This window comes from Fragaria vesca, linkage group LG5, assembly GCF_000184155.1.
Source record: "Fragaria vesca subsp. vesca linkage group LG5, FraVesHawaii_1.0, whole genome shotgun sequence".
Lineage (NCBI taxonomy): Eukaryota > Viridiplantae > Streptophyta > Magnoliopsida > Rosales > Rosaceae > Fragaria > Fragaria vesca.
The window spans coordinates 23,462,668-23,483,207 of NC_020495.1; the positions used below are offsets into that span (position 1 = coordinate 23,462,668).

The 20,540-nt window shown below is 37.2% G+C and overlaps 1 protein-coding gene across 1 annotated transcript; it reads right to left on the reverse strand.

Moving 5' to 3' along the window:
• Nucleotides 1-708: 708 nt before the first annotated feature.
• LOC101307702 lies at nucleotides 709-17,464 on the reverse strand. The gene is made up of 38 exons (XM_004301708.1): nucleotides 17,344-17,464; nucleotides 17,182-17,255; nucleotides 16,881-17,001; nucleotides 16,592-16,782; nucleotides 16,204-16,350; nucleotides 15,962-16,015; nucleotides 15,409-15,580; nucleotides 14,929-14,999; nucleotides 14,662-14,775; nucleotides 13,896-13,985; nucleotides 13,611-13,655; nucleotides 13,465-13,503; nucleotides 13,125-13,365; nucleotides 12,911-12,990; nucleotides 12,702-12,815; nucleotides 12,319-12,411; nucleotides 12,079-12,126; nucleotides 11,924-11,962; nucleotides 11,710-11,824; nucleotides 10,248-10,321; nucleotides 9,225-9,317; nucleotides 8,919-8,997; nucleotides 7,716-7,786; nucleotides 7,424-7,537; nucleotides 6,997-7,086; nucleotides 6,747-6,818; nucleotides 6,616-6,654; nucleotides 6,302-6,539; nucleotides 5,983-6,062; nucleotides 5,773-5,886; nucleotides 5,350-5,442; nucleotides 5,122-5,259; nucleotides 4,969-5,007; nucleotides 4,770-4,871; nucleotides 2,679-2,848; nucleotides 2,282-2,540; nucleotides 1,974-2,168; nucleotides 709-1,364 (listed from the first exon to the last, which is right to left on the reverse strand). The coding sequence occupies exons 1-38, from the start codon at nucleotides 17,462-17,464 to the stop codon at nucleotides 969-971; spliced, it is 4,425 nt and encodes a 1,474-aa protein (XP_004301756.1). The 3' UTR covers nucleotides 709-968.
• Nucleotides 17,465-20,540: the final 3,076 nt, after the last annotated feature.

Below are 20,540 nucleotides of genomic sequence, written 5' to 3' on the forward strand. Positions count from 1 at the left end.
TTGGTTGCATCAGCGTAGTGTGTGGTGATTTGTAAAGCTTATTCATATTTCAATTTTCAAATAGTAGGTTCAACAATCTACGGCGGTCCAAAATCAATTTATCTCGATGGTTGTCCCAAACATTGCAAATGGTGATGTTGCACGTACTGGTGCAGAAAAACTTAGTGAAGTAGCATTTGGACTTCTGTTGCAAGTAATCAGAAAAAAGTTTTGGCGCGTATGAACTCGGGGCAACAGCTGACTATCAAAAGTTTCAAGTTTAATATGAACCTCTTTTTTTCAGAAGAAGTTTAATATGAACCTAAGCCTTATTTGCACATGAAATGTAATACAGTTCTGATTACATTCCAAGAAATAAACACCGTCCGAGTTTGTTGCATTTCCCTGTACTCCATTATATACATATATACTTGTAAACTGTAATAGTGATATAGCCAAAAGATAGTACTCCATCATCAATACCATGCAATTCAAATGATCTTGGGAGCAACAAATACTGCATACATCATCTAGCAGGATAGAATCAACCAAACTAACAACTAGAGCATGAAGTGTTCAAATGCACCAAGAAAAATCACTTGCATTGATAGTGTGAGACAAAATAAAGGAAACAGAGACATAACTATCACTAAGACTCCAGAACTTGATCTAATCTTGCATAAAAGGACTTGAACAAAATGGTGCTTAAAGAATTCTGATTTCTAATGTTACAAAAACGAGTGACATACCTATGCTGATACAATTTTCATCAGAGGATCTATCTTTTTTGTCTCCGTCCTACAATGGAAGTTGCTGACTATCTTCATCAACGGTGCCAAGGTATTCCTTCACGGCATAATGCAGCGCTAGAGACTTGTTTTACAATAGAAATTTTAGTTTCATTTTAGTTGTGGTGGATACTCAGTCCAGAATACACCATGAACTATTTCACAAACTGACAAACTCTGTCAGTCTTCAGCCAGATGACCTCAAAACTTAATCTCACGTCTCTCAGCAAAAAATTTCCCCGTTATTGCCTGATCTGGAAGCAAAGCCAACCAAACTGCAGTGTCAGCTCCTTCTTCAGCTGATATGTTCCCAGCATAGCCCGTCATAGCAGTCTTTACCCAACCTGGGCAATAACAGTTGATAAAGATCTTCTGACCTTCTGGTCTATCAGAGAGTATCTTTGCCATTAGCTTGGTGTAAGTATTGACAGCAAGTTTTGATACCGAGTAGTCAGTAAACGTTTGGGGCCAACCACCTGATTCCCATGTGCCCTCTTCTACTTGTTTTAGAAAACTGTCTACTGCTCCATCAATAATTTCCTCTGTGAGCGTTTCCACATTGGAAAGTTGTTCTCTCAAATTCAGATCTTCAATTCTCTGTCAATTAAAGCATAAATCAGTTTGACATAGATCAAATTTACTGCGGGCTAGCAGCATGGTCGTGGATGGTTGATACAATTTACCAATGATGTTAGCCTTTAATCATATAATCAATCTATATGCATAGTCTAAAGAATCTGAATTGAAAAGATAAGTAGAGGTGACCAAAAAAAAATAGTTCATCTGTAATTAAAATGCAGTAAATAAAGGTTGTTTAGTCGGATAAGAAAAATAAGGCGGCTGGACAGCTAGTGAGATTCTCATAGGAGCTTAATCTAGAAGCAACAGTCCTGACCCCATATTGACTTATTATATGTCCCATGATTTCCCAGCGAAGTCTTCCTTCTAGGAAGGCATATACTTATCTGGACCTAAGTGTCACTTTGAACTCTATCTAAGTTTCAGCTGACACAACTAATGATTTCTTTCCTCCCAATCTTACTGAACAGGGTTAGTGATCTATTCATCCCACCAACTCCAAGTATATACACAAAAGGATGGATTCATATGACTACAAAAGTACAAATGCAATGCTACTATGCCAGATAAAAAAGCATAATCTAATGAGACTCAATAAACAGATAGGGAAACAATTCTTTAACTCACATTTCGTTTGCCATTTAGTCTACCCAATCTCGAGCTCACATTAACAATACGACCCCCGGCAGATGAATGCTTCATCAAGGGGATCAACGCTTGGATCATGTTCTTGGTGCCATAATAATTCGTAGTGCACACTTGCGCTGCATGCTCCACAGAATTATCAGACCCCTGATTGAAATTAACAGCTGCATTATTCACCTGCAACATCAAACCAATCCCCAAAAACATCATAATCCTAAATAACTCATCCAAAACAACTCCATACACACAAACACACTTCATATTCGCAAACCCAATCTCCGAAAACTCACCAGAATATCCAAACCACCATAGTTTTCCACCAACCAGTCACAAAACTCTTTGATGGAAACTTGGTCCAACACATCCAGCTGATGAAAATACACATTTAGACCCCCTTCCTGTAACACCTTAGCAGCTTCACATCCCACCTCAGGGTCTCGGGACGTGAGTATCACAGTCAATCCATGCGCCGCAAGTTGCCTAGTGATTTCAAATCCAATGCCCCTATTGCCTCCGGTCACCACCGCAATGGTTTCAGCCGACCACCACCTATACAAAATGCATATATCAAATAATGGGTCACACTCAAACACACCCAAATGCATGAATCCAAATTGGGTTTCTGGGTTTGCTTCAAATTCAAACATACATCAAGAAAATTAAAGTTGGATGAATAAAAAATGTGACCTTTGGTGATCGGAATAAGGGATGGTTCTGAGAAGAGAGATCTCCTGGCGTCGCTTTTCTCTTCTCTCTTTGGCCTTTTCGGTCTTTTCAGTCTTCCCCATGATTTCTTCTGCAAATTTGGAATCAAAGTTTGAGTCTTTGATGATTTTGAGGAGGAAGAAGAAGCAGAGCTGCAGAAACAGAGTTCTAGGATTGATTAAGGATTTCTATGACATCCTCCGTGGCCCTAGGAACAAATGGGACCCAGAACACGCCACGTGGCTGCCTCTGCTGGTCAAGTGCCATGTTTCTCTTTGGTCAAAAATAAAAAACCCTAATTATATCCACAGTTGTTTAAAGCCATAGATTACTTGTTGAGCAAATTGTATAGTTACACTGACTCGATCGAGGGTCTAACAATGTGAAGTAAAAGCTCATTGTACTTTCCGGTTATTTTCCGGTTATATAGTTGTTCCGTAAACATTCCATGATATATGTATAAAAGACATAACAAAAATCATCGCTTCTTATCGTCTATTTTACAAGTTTTAAGTTCGCTAATGATGTCATTAAAAGTGTTGTTAAGTGCTCGGAAACCTTGGCGCCTTCTTTCATCTTCAAACAACACAACCCCTTCTCAAAAGTGGAAATTATCTTGTAGTATATATGTTATCATTCAAGTGAACAATGTAGAAAATAACGTAGAGAATGGAAGTTTGTGGCTGGTCCAAATAGCATTGGCATTAAGCCCAATTTAGAAATGAGAACTGAATTGAGAATGAAGTATTTAATTAGTTATTAGTCTTTGTAAATTGTACATGATGTTAAAAGTTATAACAAGTAGAGATATTAGAAGTTATCCCATCTCTATATATCATGCTAGCCTTCGTTATCTAAAAATCCTTAACCCTTCTACTACCTATCGCCACATTTTAGAATTTGGTATTACAAAGTTTACTGAGGTATATGCGGTTTATGAAAAGTTATGCCACGAAATGACTTCGTCTCTTAAGTCTGTGATCCTAGTAATGTATTACCATGATATATGCGGTTTATGAAAATTTATGAGAATTTGGTATTACTGAGGTATTACCATGATAAATCCACTGTATAGCCGAGTCCCAAAGTCGATTTCAAATACTGAACAAATTCCTCCAATTTAGAATCTGCACACGAAAGGATGAATATCAACCTAGAATCTAACAACCCTAAATTGAGGCTTAATATGTGGATAAATATCATAATTGATCACCTGGAATTTCATCGTCCTCAGTACTCTCCTCACCATCTGATTCATCTATGGCTATCTCTGGCTCCGCCGGTCAGGCTGAGGACTCTAGCGTCTTTGTCCAATGGTTTCAAAAACCTAAGTAGATTACGCTATATTGTTTTTTTTTTTTTTTTATTTTAGAAGAGAGTAGATTTCGGTTTTCGGAGTGGGCGGTTTTATTAGAGACTTCCGGTGCTCTACCACGGGATTTAACCAATTGGTATGCTAAGTTTATCGAGATGTATCACATACATAAGCAGACTTTGTATCCAAACTTGTATACAGTGTATCAAAATGTATAATATCAATTTTTGTCTAAATTTTTAGAATTTAATGCGCTTGGTAAATTGAAGAAAATCAGCTTTAATTGAAACAGGCAATGTGAGAGATGAACCAAAGGTCCGAAGCTGCTTGGTCCTAATGATGAAGAGGCAATTCTTTTGAATTCTAAAAAAATATATCAATTTATGAGAAGGAAAACGGGGTTATAGGCATGATAATATTCCCCAATCCTCTTCAAAATGAAATCCCGTGGCCTCCTCATTCCTGTTCCCCAATTGTTCCCTATGCAAACTTGCAAAGTTTTAAACTGTTAAACAAGATACAAGAATAGGACCCTCAAGTAGTCTCCACATTTTGAATTTGATATTTATCAATACATAAACAGTCTAAACACATAAATTAAAGTTCACAAATTCAAACCCATCCATACTTTCTAACACTAAAAAATATACAAAGCCTCAGAAGCTTCTTCATCAGTCCATCTCTAGGCCTTAAGCTGGACCGGAAACCGAAATATGCATGAACCTCAGGATCAATGGGACACAGTTTCACCAACCAACCCGCATCGAAATAGCCGTAGGCATCCTCAAACAAAAACACTGTAACACAAAATGTCTGAGTACCTCTACTCCTCTAACTCCCATGACAGCAATAAAATCCAGCTGTTGCACAGTTAAAATCAGAAAATTAATACTTCTTAATAAGAATGCCACAAAAGAAATATGTAAACCTTCAGAATAACCAATGAACAGTCCGTACACTTATGAAGTACTCCAACTTCAGTTGAGATGAAATTTCCTGCATCCCAGTAAGAAATTGTTATAAAGAGACTAAAAATGTCATCTACTGGTGCTTCGCTTCATTTTGAATGAAGATCCTTAAAAACAAACTTTAAATCAAGTTTATGCGCACCTTTATGCCGAGCTCAATACGTGGCCACACCACTTTAGCAAAATCCTCCTGTACATGGTCAAAATCAGAAAAGCCGTAAGTGACCACTTGCCATTTTTTTCCCATAACTTCAAAGATTCTAATGTTATACATATCAATCTACAGTCTCATCTACATGTTAGATGGCAATTACCGATGAACAATAAATTAAAACAACAAAACATAGAATTAAATTATGCAATAACCCACCTCAGTGATCCCAGCATTTGAACAGAATTTACCATATCTATACCCCGTGGGGATGAAGTCATAATGTAGACCGCCATTCACTGCTTCTATTGCCTGAAGCAAAATCATTGCGCACTCGTCAAATCAAAAGGCTCAGACAGACATGCTAAAAAAACAGTTAAATTGAAAAAGTTCTTTCATAAGTGTTACATCTTAAACAACAGATAAACAAAATTGACCCACAGCTTTCAAGAAAGATTATATACTCTGCCCTGAAATTATACGTCTATGGGATCACAAGCCTTGCATAAAAATACAGATTACAATGAAAGAACCAAAGTAAACACCCTATTATACCTAAGCTACTTATCAAATCATTTGAAGTTAAAGATTAGGTCCGATCATTAGTTTAATATAAAAAAACAAAAGGATATTGCACTGTACCTTAAAAGGCTTAACATCAGTTGACAGAAGTTTGAGGAAATCCCAAATCTTGCTGCTAATATCTGGATCCCCAGTGTTTGTAGTTTTGGAGACCATCATGTAACAGTACTCGACCTGAAAATAATTTGAGATGCATCCAATCACACAATGTGATATATAGACCACCCAGATTTCAAAACATTTTCATAAACCACATTTATCATGGAATACCGCACTGAAAAGTTGGCAAGAAAAGCCATGCTTCTTTAAGTACGCTTCCACACTCTTGAAATCATTTCTCAACTGAGTCACTGCACAAAATAATTTAAATGCTTATAGGTGACCAAACATGCTTCTTTAAGTATATTCGGTTGCAGAACTATGGAACATTGTAAGTAGATATGATACTTCATACACTAAAAAAAAGTAGGTTTTCAATAACTTAATTCAATAACAGAGATGTACATGAAAACCCGCTTGCCTTCCAAACTTACTTGATACTACTAAGTAGACTCAAACATAAAGAAGCATAAGTACAGGAATAAGGTACCTTGTTTTCCATAAAAGAAGGTACAGAAAGAGGAGAGTTCAGGCATGATCCTCATCGCTGACGCAGAATTTTCCATCTCCACATGCTGTTTATGTGGGTCTTCAATACTTATACCTTGTGATAAAAGGTTATAATTGCTGGCAGCGGTCCCAGGACAAACATTATACAGAATGCAATGTTGCACCAACTGCTTGACCAATTCTACTGAGTCTTTCCCCACAGCAGCTACAGTGTTATCCTATTAAATTACAGCAAAATTACATTTATAGCTAGCACAAAACAATGGAGCAATATATTGCAAAGGAACAACTTACGTTAAGAAATACATTACACTCCACCGTTTCAGCAAGTATCTGCATCCATATTAGTGTCAAAAGTTAGACGGGATCATCTAGCAGATTTGCGTAAAAAACTACACCCGTAAAAAAAAAAACCATAAAAATACAAAATGCATCAACTCAGTAAAAAGCACCTCTAGGGAGTGGCGAATACATTCCCATCGTTGATTGTATTCCTCCTGCAGCAAATAGAAGAGATCAGATAGAGGCAAGTAAGTCAGCTTCAGCACATCTAAGAAATTTAGATTTCTCCAGCACAAAAAAGTACACATCCACATAAACGATAGGCAACAATAACAAGTTAGATTTGTTTTGATGAACTGAAAGACGCCTGCTTCAAAGTGATGCAATACCCACCTCCTTGATTCCGTATAATGAAGATAGTCCACCTTCTTGAATCCCAATTTTGATTAAGCAAGTTTGCATGCCATTCAATAATTCTATTGCCTGAAACCAGAATGCAATTCACTCAAATAAAAGACGACAAATATTATGAAATTGTAGAAGTTAAGAAAGGGAGCACCACTGTCATATCTTAATTGAACATATGTCTAATCTGAGGTTTTATTTATTATTTGCATTAACACAGCCTAAAGGAAATGAGCTTACATTGACTGAGCAAAAAACAATACCTTACACTCAGAAACTAATTTGCATTAACAGCCTAAAAGAACTTACATTGAATAAGCAAAAACTTCAGAAACTAGAACAAACAATTTGTACACATAAAATAGATCATTAGTCATTTGATACGAAGAAAAGATCAAAGGATCAGCCATTGTACCATAGATGCTGGAACATGAGTTGTTGACAAAAGTTCAAAGAGCTGCCAAGCCTTGTTAATGATATCTGGCTCCTTGGTACCTCTGGTGGTTGACAATATCAAGGAATTCTCATCCTGACCAAACAATTGTATATATCATTAAAACCAAAATCATATGAAACACAGTGGCCTAGTCTAGTAAACATTTAGTAAATCAATATAATTGGTAACTTGTAAACACAGCAGTTTTCCAAAAAAAAAAAAAAACAACACACACACACAACAGTTATCGTAGACATTGAGCATGACGTACCAGAGTATATGAAATGCCATACTTCCTTAGGGAAGACCCAAGCTTTGGCAAAGATTTCTGCAACTTCAATACTGAAGAGAACAGTGCAAATGTACGAACAAGTTCCTTTACTCAGTAACTACCCCTTTGCCACTCTGTTAGTGCTAATTGGGTCTATTTCATTTCTAATTTACAACTAAATCTAGCCATGGATAAGTGAACTATCTTCAATGGAAAAAGACTCCAGATGGCAGTGTTCTTTTTCTTTTCTACCATAATCAACCAAATTTTTTTATAGCAAAGCATGCCACCTAAAATATTCTCTCAAATTTACTGACAAAACACACTTATGAGGTTATGAAAATTTAACCACCACAAAACTAGATAGCTTAATATAAATTAATATTCAGCAAGAAAAAAAAAGTTCTGATAAAAATCAAAATATCGCGACAAGTGTTTAGTTTCCTTTGGAGCTAAAAAAAAAAAAAAGCAAATAGGACAGCATACAAAAAGATACAATTCATTAAGCAATGCAAGGTGACTGTCAAACCAATATCTCTATATCTAAAGTCCATGCAAGCATTATTTACAAGATATACTGATCACTGATCAAGAATAATCATTAGGTTTGGAAACCAAATTTGAATGGGTACCTATTGAGGATAATAAGAACTGCTGAGCAGCCAACAACAAAGGGAAGTACAAAAAGAAAAGAAAAAGAGTATGCCACCTCGATTTTCATGGAGTGACGCATATAGCGAGCATACTTCAAGCATTCTATCTTCGTTCAACAAAGGGCCACACTTAAAGGAGTGTGTGTGCTTGGCATGTGGTTCATCCATCGATTCGTGCATTACTTTCGTTTCAAACCTCCTGATAGAGGTCGAAAGACACACATTATTGGTTATACAGTCTTCCACGACGGTCTTCAGCAGAGAAAGTTTTTCAAATGAGCTACCCACAGCAGCACAGCAGTAAAAGTGTTTTCCTATCATTTATAGGCAAAGTCAAAAGCATTAAATTCATAACTCTCAAATAGGGTGGGCGTGGGAAAGACGAGAAAAACAAGTTTACATGAACCATCAAAATAACAATATTGCTAGAAAACTTACGTCAAGAAAGATATGACAACATGCCACTTTTGAAAGTGCCTGCATCCCAATTCAATTGTGAGTAACTTAAGAAATTCAACGAAAAAAAAAAAAATTAAAGAGGTGTAGCTACAATCCAAAGGGAAAAAGTAGATCAGATTATACACCTTTAGTGAGCAGAAGAGACATTCCCAACGTTTAAGATAATCATCCTGCACACAAAAGTAGATGTCAAATGAGCAGAAAAGTGTGGTTCTGCATATCTGCAGCATTACAATGTAAGAGGGCTTGGGTCTGACTCCTGTTTGAGTATCTAGATAGCAGATGGCAAAGCTAGAGATGCTGGATCGTTTATTTGTTTACAGTGCAAACTAAAAGGTCCAGCATCACTCCTACAGAGAACGTAAATGGTTATAGTCAAAGTTTGCCCAACATCTACCTTCTTGATCCCAAAATTTGAGCAAATCCCACCGTTCTGAAATCCTATGTTGATGATCTCCTGTTGCCTAACGTCTTTGAATATTTCAAATGCCTGAAATCAAAACAATGTTAAGTCAAACAGAAAAGTAATAACATGATCTCACTTGAAATCACTTCCACTGAAAAAGAAATGGCATTATTATTAACTCGAGTCAAATTAAAGGTAGAAAATTGGAGCTGAGCATTCATAAGAAGTAAATGCTCAAACAGGTATATACGACTGCCTCGGCCAACAACCAATATTATTTGTGTGCTAACAAATGACGGACTAGTACATATATATGCAACTATTACAAACCATCTGAACTTACTAAAAATTGCATTTTCTATTGAATAAGATCACATATGAAAAGATCTTAAGTTTGTACCATATATAGCGGAACAGGAGTCGTGGACAACAGTTCAAGGAGATTCCAAGCCTTTCCAACCATACATGGATCCTTAAGCGATGTGGTTGTCGAGACTTGCATGCTACATTTGGCAAGATTCAGATCACATGAAATGGAGTCGCGATATAAGGTTAATTCAATTTCCTGCCATGAGTCTTTCATCTTTTTTGCTGAAAAAAAGAAGAAAAAAAAAAACAATGGAGAGGCTCACAGGTGAAATTGAGTCATTTCAAGTAACACAAATTATAGTGATAAAGAATGCTGAATGCACGGCACCTCGTTCTTCTGGCAAGGGCACATCGTAAGTGATGAAATGAGGAACCCCATTTTTGTCCTAGGCAGGACCAGGCATCAACTTACGTGATGGTTGATCGAATGTGATGGTTCGTGCAGCCTGACAATAATTCAAAAGACAACAGTGTCATGTGTTCATTGATTCATTCTTCGATTATTTTCTGAATTATTTATTCAATTCACTGAACTAGTTAATACTAGTGATATTGTGAAAACTCTTGCATCATCCATCATTTGAGGTAAACTACCAACTTTCAGAAATATCTAACTAAAAGCTTCAGTGTAAAATCATAACATACCATATCCAGTGTGACTGTATAGCCAATTCCCAAAGTCGATTTCAATTGCTGAACAAATCCCTCCACTTCAGAATCTGCACATGAAAGGATAAATATCAAACTAGAATCGAAGAACCCTAAATGATGATAAAATATAATAATTAATCACCTGGAATTTGATCGGGGATGGGAAAAACATCCTCAGTACTCATATAGTCTGGCTCCGCCGGAGAAGGACTACTGGCTGAACCGTGCATATCGAAATCCTTTGGGGGCTACTGCCTATTGCCTATACACCTATCGTCTCTGTTGTGGTTGTTGTTCGAATTCGAAACCCTAACTCTCGATTATAAGATATATACTCTCTCTCTATTTGTGCCTCCTTTTATTACTTTGTCGGCCTTTAAAGTGAGGCTCACGATAGTAAAACCATGTCGTTGTTTGGGTACACACCAGTTAAACTCTTTTAGATTTGTATTTGCTGGGTACACTGGGACATACCAAGGGTTCAAATATCAACACCCATAAACACATGCCTTGGTTCATGTGTATTCCTTTTCTTTGTACAAACATACATGCATACCAGAGGATTGTAGGTATGCAGATCTCCCTTGATGGAGACTTTGTTATTTCTCACTTGAGTTTTTGACTTTTGAAAGCTTCAGTCAAACCTGAAGGGCAAGTTTGGCGGTGAGAGTTCTGTTCTCAATCATATCTTCCAGAGTCTCAGTCAGACACTTTCCGACCCCCGAGCTTTTGTAAAGGGTTGCCAATTGCCATGTTCTTTTATCTTTGTGGTAAGAATGAATTATGGGAGAGATTGTGAGAGAGACCAGGGAATGAGGCAGAGCTACAGACCGAAGAAGGGGGGGGCTGGGCTGTGTATATAAGCAATCCAACCATGGCTGCTGCTTTCTCTCTCTACTCCTCCTTCTCCCTTCCTCCAAATTTAGCTAAACTTAGCTGCGGTGTTAGCTTTTCTCGAAATCCAATTCCATTTGATCCCATTAGACAGAGGCAAAAGATGAGAAACCTTGTCTAGCATTGAAGAGAATTTCCAGCTTGGAGTGAAAGAGGGGCAGTTAAGAGGTCTAATCACATCTTGCAATCGGGAAAAAAAAATTCACTTTCCAGAACAATATTTGTAATTTATCAGATGGGCACAAGTTGAAGCCTCTCACCACAGCATTTGCCTCCGGACTCCAAAGCTGAATTGTGACAGCCAAATAAGCTAGCACCAGCTACAGACAGCCCATCTAATCTATAGTTTCTGACAACCACCTATTCCACTACTCCAGTTACCCTAAACCTTGTACTTCATCAGAGTAATGAAGAAGAAGTCCACTCTGAAAAACTTCTGTGGATGGGGATAACTTTGATTGCCTTCTTCATCAGTCCATCTCTACGCTACCAGGCCTCAAGCATGGCCTAGAGACTCAAATGCACGAACCACAGGATCAATAGGAGGCACATTAATTCTTGCCTTTTTTCCCACGCCAAAATTTCATCACTGGAAAAGGTCTCAAACGAAAGGACCGATACACAAACCCTCTGAACGCCCGTAGTTCCCCAGGTCCGAAGACAGCAATAAAGCCAGGCTGTTGCACAGAGATTAAAAATTCATGGAATTAGTTTTTCAGCAAAGAATGCCAAAAATCATGTAAACCTTCAGAATGATCAGGAACAGCATTACTTACCATTATAATGAACTCGCAATTCAGATAAGACGCAACACTCTGCAGGCCAGTAAGAAATTGTTATAGAGAGACTAAACAATGTAATCTTTTGGTTCTTTACTTCATTCCGAAGGAAGATCAGTAAAAAAAAAAAATTAAATCAAGTTTATGCGCACCTCTGAACCCCTCTGAATATGTGGCCACACCACTTCTGCATATTGCTCCTGCACACGGTCAAAATTAGAAAAACCTTCAGTGAGTCCTTGCCATTTCTTCCCATAACTTCAAAGATTTTAATGTTACATATCAACCTACAGACTTATCAAAACATAAGTCTACAAGTTAGATGGCAGATGCCTACAATAAACAATAAAATAAAATAACAAAACTTAGAGTACAATTATGCAATAACCAACCTCAGTGACCCCAAACTTTGAACATAACGTGCCATATTCATACCCCGTCGGGATGAAGTCATAATGCATAGAACCATTCAGAACTTCTATTGCCTGAATCAGAATCATTGCACACTCAAATCAGAAAAATCTCAGACACACGTGCTATAACAAAAATCAATGTAATTGGAAAAGTATTTTCAAAAGGATTACATCTTAAACAGAAGATAAAAAAAAAATTCCCTGAAATTATACATCTATAGGATCACTAGCCTTGCATTAAAATAGAGATTACATTGAAAGAACCAAAGTAAACACCTTATTACACCTATGCGACTAATAAAATCATCTGAAGTTAAAGAATATGTTAGATCAGTAGTTTCATAATAAATTGGACACTGTACCGTAGAAGGCTCAAGATCAATTGACAAAAGTTTAAGGAAATCCCAAATCTTGTTGGTAATATCTGGACCCCCAGTGTTTGTAGTTCTGGAGACTATCATGGAACAGTAATTGCCCTGACAATAATATCATGATACATTGAATCACATAGTTAGATATAGACCACTCAGAGTCCAAAACATTTTTATAAACCGCACTTATAATGGCATACCTCAGTAATTAGTTTGCAACAAAAGCCATGCTTCTTTAAGCACTCTTCCACAATCTTCCAATCGTTTTCCACCTGAGTTCCTGCACAAAATAATATAAATGTTCAGAGGTGAGCAAACAGTGTTCTATTTCATACCAGCTTGCCTTCCAAACTCTTAACTTACATTACTCAGTAGACTCAAAAATAAAGAAACAAAAGCACAGGAATAAGGTACCTTGTTCCATTTTAAAGTAGGTATAGAGAGAGGTGAGTTCAGGCCTGACCCTCATCGCTGACCCAGAATTTTCCGTTTCCATGTGCTGTACATGGGGGTCCTCGGTACTTATAAAGCCTCTTGATAACCAGTTATGATCCCTAGCAACGGTCCCAGGACACACATTATGAATAATGCAATTTTTCACAGGCTGCTTGATCATTCCTACTGAGGTTTCTCCCACAGCAGCAAAAGTGTTATCCTATTCATTTACGGCAAAAATATAAAATATTTTATTCATAGTCATCACTAAACAAAGGACAAAGGAGGAACTATATATTGTAAAGAAACAATAACTTACGTTCAGAAATAAACTACACTCCACTGTTTCAGCAACTATCTGCATCCATTTTATAGTGTCAAATAGTTAGAGAAAAACATCTAGCTGATTTAAGTAAGAAACTACACCAGTCAAAATACAAAAATGCATCAACTCATAACAAGCACCTGTAGGGAGTGGCGAAGACATTCCCATCGTTCACTGTAGTCCTCCTGCACCAAATAGAAGAGATCAGATAAATGACAAAAAAAAAAAAAAAAGTCAGCTTCAGCACATCGAAAGAACTTCCAAATAATCCCAACACATTCCAAACCTCTTATGATGTTTAAGTTTATAAGTCCAGCACAACAAAGTACTCCCTTCCAATAAATTATAGGCAACAATAACAAGTTACATTTGTATTAATAAAAACTGACAGACGCCTGCCTCAAATTGATACAACTAATACCCACCTCCTTGATCCCATATAATGAGCATAGTCCACCTTCTTGATTCCCAATTTTTATGAGGCAAGTTTGCATGCAATCCAATACTTCTATTGCCTGAAATCAGAATGTGAATCACTCAAACAAAAGACAATAACTTTTACAAAATTGCAGAAATTAAAAAAGGGAGCACTACTGTCATATCTTAATTAAACATATATCTAATCTGAGATTTTCTTCATTATTTGCATTAACACAGCCTAAAAGGAAGGAGCTTACATTGACTGAGCAAAAATTAATACCTTACCCTCAGAAACTTGAACAAACAATTTTGAACTCGTAGAATAAAGAATTAAATTCAGTTTACCCCCATGAAGTTTGGGAGTAACTTCATGTTAATCCCTATACTTTCAATTTCATCAGTTTACCCCTCAAACTTTTGAATTTTCCTCAAGCCTAACCAAATGTTCTATATTCTGTCCAAATCGGACGTTAACTGCTGATAATTTTAACCTTAACTGTGAGGCCAGTATCTAGAATTTGGGCAAATCGGACCTTATATGTCCAAATCAGACCTTAACTGCTGATAATTAAAGGTAAATTCAAACGGAATATGAGAATTTGGGCACGGTAGACAGAAATTGAAGAGTTCAAGGGGTAAACTGATGAAAATAAAAGTGTAGGGACTAACATGAAGTCACCCCCAAACCACAAGGGGGTAAACTGAATTTAATTCTAGAATAAATCACTAGTCATTGATTAGAAGAAATGAACAATGGATCTGCCATTTTACCATAGATGCTGGAACATGAGTTGTTGACAAAAGTTCAAGGAGCTGCCAAGCCTTGTCAATGATATCTGGATTCTTGGTACCTCTGGTTGTTGACAATACCATGGAATTCTTATCCTGACCAAAAAATTATACATATATATTAAAACCACAATTATATGAAATTGTGAAATATGAATTACAGCTGCCTAGTCTAGTACAGATTTCGTAAATGATTATAATTGGCAACTTGTAAACACGACATAATAGTAGACATTTATCATGACGTACCAGAGTATATGAAATGCCATATTTCTTTAGGGAAGGCTCAAGCTTTGGCAAAGATTCCTGCAACTTCAATACTGAAGAAAACAGTGCAAATGGTTATCAAAGAATAAGTAAGAATAAGTTCCTTTACTCACTAACTAGCCTTCTACCACTCACTCTGTTGGAGGTAGTTGGGTCTATTTCATTTCTACTTTAAGGAAAAAGACTCTGTGCAGTGTTCTTTTCTTTTCTCCCATAATCACCCTAACGTTTTTTAAAGCAAGCATGCCACCACCCTAATATATTCTCTCAACTTAACTGTCAAGCAAATACCTATATATCTAAAGTCCATATATGCGAGCAATTTTAACAAGTTATACTGATCACCGACAAAAATGAATAATAGGTTTGAAAACCAAACTTGAATCAGTACCTATTGAAATTAAGACTGCTGAGCAGACAACAAAGGAACGTACAAAAAGAAAGAAAAAAAGAGTTCAGCACCTTGTTTCTCATGGAGTAACGTATATAGCGAGCAGACTTCAGGCATTCCATCTTTCTTCGACACAGAACCAGACTTCAAGAATTCCGTGTGTTTGGAATGTGGATCATCCATCGATTCATAGGTCATAGGACACACATTCCTGGTTATACAGTCTTCTACAACAGCCTTCAGCTGAGAAATTCTTTCAACGCAGTAGTCACAACAGTGAAAGTGTTTTCCTATCATTTATACGCAAAGTCAAAATCATTAAAATCATAACTCTCACTTAGGGTGGACAAGGGAAAGACGAGAAAAAAGAAATTTAAACGTACCATCAAAATAATAATATTGCTAGAAAACTTACGTCAAGAAAGATATGGCAGCATGTCGCCTTTGACAGTGCCTGCATCCCATTTCAATTGTGAGAAACTTGAGAGATTTGGCAAGAAAAAAATAAGACATGTAGTTTCTATCCAAAGGAAAGGCTGTATAAATTTGGTTGAACCCTCATCCATTTAATGTTCTATAATGGATATATATTAGAGTAACATCATTAAACATCAGTTAGATCACATTATACACCTTTAGCGAGCAGAAGAGACATTCCCATCGTTTAAGATAATCATCCTGCACACAAAAGTAGATGTCAAATAAGCAGAAAAGTATGGTTCTGCATATCTGCAGCATTACAATGTAAGAGGTCTTGGGTCTGACTCCTCTTTGAGTAGCCATATAGCAGATGCCAAAGCTAGCAGATGCTGGATCTTTTATTTGTTGCACATTACAGTGCAAAATAAAAGGTCCAGCATCAGTACCACAGAGTATGCTACAAAGAAAACGTACATGATAAGAGTCTGTCCAACATCTACCTTCTTGATCCCAAAATTTGAGCAAATCCCACCCTGCTGAAAGCCTATATTGATGGTTTCCTCTTGCCTAACATTTTGGAATATTTCTAACGCCTGGAATCAAAACATTGTTAAGTCAAATCAGAATATTGAAAACTTGCTCCCGCTTGAAATCAATTCCACTGTGGCAGTATAACTAACTTAAGTGAAGAAGTAAATAATTGACAACCTATATCATTTGCGTGCTGTAACAAATGACGGTATACCTATGCAACTATTACAAATCATCTGAACTTGCAGAAAAATGCATTGTCTATAAGACAAGCTCACATGATAAAAGATCTTAAGTTTGTACCATATATGGTGGAACAAGGCTCGTGGACAACAGTTTAAGGAGATGCCAAGCCTTTTCAATCATACAGGGATCCTTAAGCGATGGGGTTGTCAAGACACACATGCAACAGTTGGCAAGATCCAGAACACATGAAATGGACTTGCGACGTAAGATTAATTCAACCTCAGGCCATGCGTCTTTCAACTTTGTTGCTGAAAAAAAAAAATGGAGAGGCTCACAGGTGAACTTGATATAGTACGTAACACGCATTATAGTAAGAACGAATGGTGAGAGTAAGTAAGCAAGGCACCTCGTTCTTCAGGGAAGGACTCAGTGAAAGTGGTGAGTTCAAGAAAGCCATATTTGTTCAACACAGGACCAGGAATAATCAGCTTCCGTGGTTGGCGAGAGAATGCGATAGTTCGAGAAGCCTGACAATAATTAGAAAGACAACAAATGTCACGCTATGTGTTCATTGATTCATTCTTCATTCTTCTGAATTCTTTACTCAATTTGGACATAATACTAATGAAAATGTTGATACTACACTAGCAAAAAGCTGCTCAATCTTTCGGATTAAAAAGAATTATTATTGTAAAATCATAACATACCCGATCCAGTGTGACTGTATAGCAACGTCCCACAGTCGATTTCATTTGCAGAACAAAGTCCTCCAATTTAGAATCTGCACATAAAAAGGATGAATATCAAACTAGAATTTAACAACCCTAAATTGAGGCTTAATATGATGATGAAATATTATAATTAATCACCTGGAATTCCATCGGGGATGGGTAACACAGCCTCGCAATCTGATTTATCTGTCTGCATATGATCGTCTATGTGCATATGATCGAAACCCGGAGGAGGAGGACTACTGGCCGAGGACTCCATCGTCTCTCTGTTGTTCGAATCGAAACCCTAAGTAGATTATGGAATATATAAATTCTTTTTGGGTAAAAGCCCAGAAGTAGATTTCGGAGTTGGACTAGTCTTTAACGAGTGGCGCTTTTAATAGAGACTTCCCGCGCTCTCTACGACTCTACCGTTAACCAATTTGTATGTATGTATGCATACATAAGCAGACTACAGTCCCGTTTGGGATTTGCTTTGTTTATCCAACTTGTATACAAAGTTTATCGAAATGTTGGTCTAAATTTTTAGATTTTAACTGGACAAACCGACACAGGTGAGAACACCTGGGCATTCCCATATACGTATACAAATTTTAAAGTCATGCAAGGAAGCTTAGGAGGCCGCAAGGACCGTAGTTGTCAGGCAGTAATAGAAGCAGTCCAGTTACCTGGAATTTCATCTGGGCTTGAAGGGCATTAGAGCGCTAGCCATCCTTCATGGCCCTTGTTTATGTTTCAGTTTGAAACCCTAAAACACAAGCTAGCCATTCGAGATCGATTTCGCCTATTCCTTTCTGAATCAGAAACCCTGTATGGCGAAGGAGATGTTGAACAATATGTGCGCTTCCTCTGATAACTAGGCATGACAGAAGGCGAAAAGCAAAGAATATATGGGAAACGCAAATGGGTCTTGAATTTCGAATAGGCACGAGTTGCCAAAGGGTTTGAGCTGTTGGATTCTACGGTTCCTCATCTTGAGTATTGCAAACGTTTTATTTACCCATCTTAAGTATTTACTGACTTTGCCATTAGGCTTCATCTTATAGCATCCAAATTGAACTTTCACGGTTTCAACAGTGTTCAATCTTAAGACTTGCTGCCTAAGAGCATCTTCAATGGATGAGGCAATTTTTTTGCCAAATTTGACTAGGCAAAAATAATGTTTGCAAATTTGACTAATCTCGTCTCCATTGGAGATATCAAATTTTGAATATTTACCATGTATTAAACAATCATTTAAACCTATAAATAAGTAAAAACACATGGAAACTCTTCAACACTGAACAACAATACTTGCTGGACAAATTACATTTGCTCAACAAATACTACTCCAACATACATTTGCCGGGCAGATTACCACTTAGAGCAAGTCCAAGAGCTTATTTATATTTTCTACATAATAGGGAAGCAAAACTTAAAATCTCTAAAAATTTTGTATACCAAATCCAACAGTTTCCTTATTTTAAAGATTCAAATATTTATTGCAACAAAAATCCTCATTTATTACAATATAATAATAAGTATAAAAATATAAAAGCTTATTTTTTTAGAATAAATTATGTTTTCTTTCTTATCTTTGAGCCTTAAAGAATGTGCAACATTCAATTCTTCTTTCCCTAAATATTTTTAGAGAATCTGTAAATATAGAGAAGCAAAACTTCTCTTTCATCTCTTTCCCTATTTTAGAGAATAAGATAGGGAAGCTGTTGGAGTGAAAAATGACCCCATATTCCCCAAAATAGAGAAAATCAAACAATTTAGAGAATCTGTTGGACTTGCTTTTACTTGGGAAACACAACTGAAAACTGAAAACTTGGCACAAAGACACAAAGGCCAGAAGCTTGCAACAATAAAATGATAGGGAAAGCAACATAGCTACTACAAACTAGAGAAAAACAATGTAAAACTAAAGAAACACTAGGTGCAAGCAAAGAGAGGCCACAAGATCCCCATTCAGACCTTGACTATTCTTTCTAGCCTCAGCCACGTAATGGAGTAATTCCACAATTCTTGCCGACAAAAGAAATACACACAACATTATTTTTATGGACCATGTAGCAAATCCCTACTAAAATCATTTCCATTTTCACAAAGATGAAAACTTCTAAAAATTGTGTCTTAAACAAAGATGAAGAAACCTAGCGCTCTGCTAGGGTTTGGGTGCGTTGCTTCTCTCAAGATCGACATCTCCTGCATCTCTTCCTTAGGAGGAAAATCGTTAGGCTATGGCCTATTGCTCTGGTGCCTAGTGGGTTTTCTCCTCTCATTCGGGAGGTTAGGAACGACAATGGTGGGAGATCTCTCGACAACGGGGGTTGGCAGAGATTTTGTTAGGGACACGGGTTGCGACATGGAAACTTATGATATGCCGGTCGGAATTGGAGACACATCTCAGGCTAGGGCTACGATAGTGAAATGGAAGTCGGGTCTTTTCATAACAGGGTTATGGTAGTGGTGGCTTATGGGAGCTGCGAAGCAATACATGCATGTATTGGAAAGAGGAAGATTCACCCACCTTGGGTGGTTCAGACCTAGTCTAAAGCGAATTTCGCTTTGGGATTAAGAATAGGTAGTCATGAAGCGACGGTCTTGGCCGGAACAGGGATGGCGCAAACCCGGTTACGTAGGGTGGCTGATGGTGACGACAACCAGCTTCTCTCCCCATGCATGTCTAGGGATGGGCTGCTTTTTTGGCCTATTGTTGTTTTTTGGATCTTGAGGCCCAAAATAAGATTTGGTGGACCAACTGCAAACCTAAGGAGTTTTGGGTTTCATCTGGCAGGTGAAGATATTTGGGCTTTGGAAGAGTTCGCAGCAAACTCCAACCTGGATAGGAAAGAGTTAGTTTTGTTTTAATTTGTTCTAAGGCTGGGGACAAGTCTCTAGTTAGATGGTCGTAGCTCTATGAGTCTTCTATAGATGTTTAATTTTTTCTTGTACAACAATTGCGTGATTGGCAAGGGATGAATTAGGCGTGAAAAGTCGTAGGAGGCGAGCTTGATCGTAAGAGTAGAGGCTTGCTTAACATGTTTTTTTCTAGTATCTTTATTTGTTGCTTAGGTGGCAAGATAGACTTTAGCTTTTTAGATATTGATATAATGATATGAACTATTTTTCCAAAAAGTAAAAGATGAAAAACTTCTAAAATTCATCACAAACACATGTAAAGTTGCCACAAGATTATATTTGATACTAGATCTAACAACTCTCGTATGATGAGGAATTGACAAGATTCCAAAAATCTAGATGAATCGGATAATTTAAGATTCATGTCCATGATATTCAAGAACAAAATAAAGAAGGATGATGGCAATGAGATTTGTTATGTTTTTTTT

What these genes read in the sequence shown, in the direction of transcription:
- LOC101307702 (XM_004301708.1), bottom strand. Translation starts at nt 17,464, where the DNA reads ATGGAGTCCTCGGCCAGTAGTCCTCCTCCTCCGGGTTTCGATCATATG. An exon ending in CATCCCCGATGGAATTCCAG is followed by an intron (nt 17,256 to 17,343) that starts GTGATTAATTAT and finishes TTTTATGTGCAG; the next exon opens with ATTCTAAATTGGAGGACTTT. An exon ending in CTACTTTAAAATGGAACAAG is followed by an intron (nt 12,991 to 13,124) that starts GTACCTTATTCC and finishes TATTTTGTGCAG; the next exon opens with GAACTCAGGTGGAAAACGAT.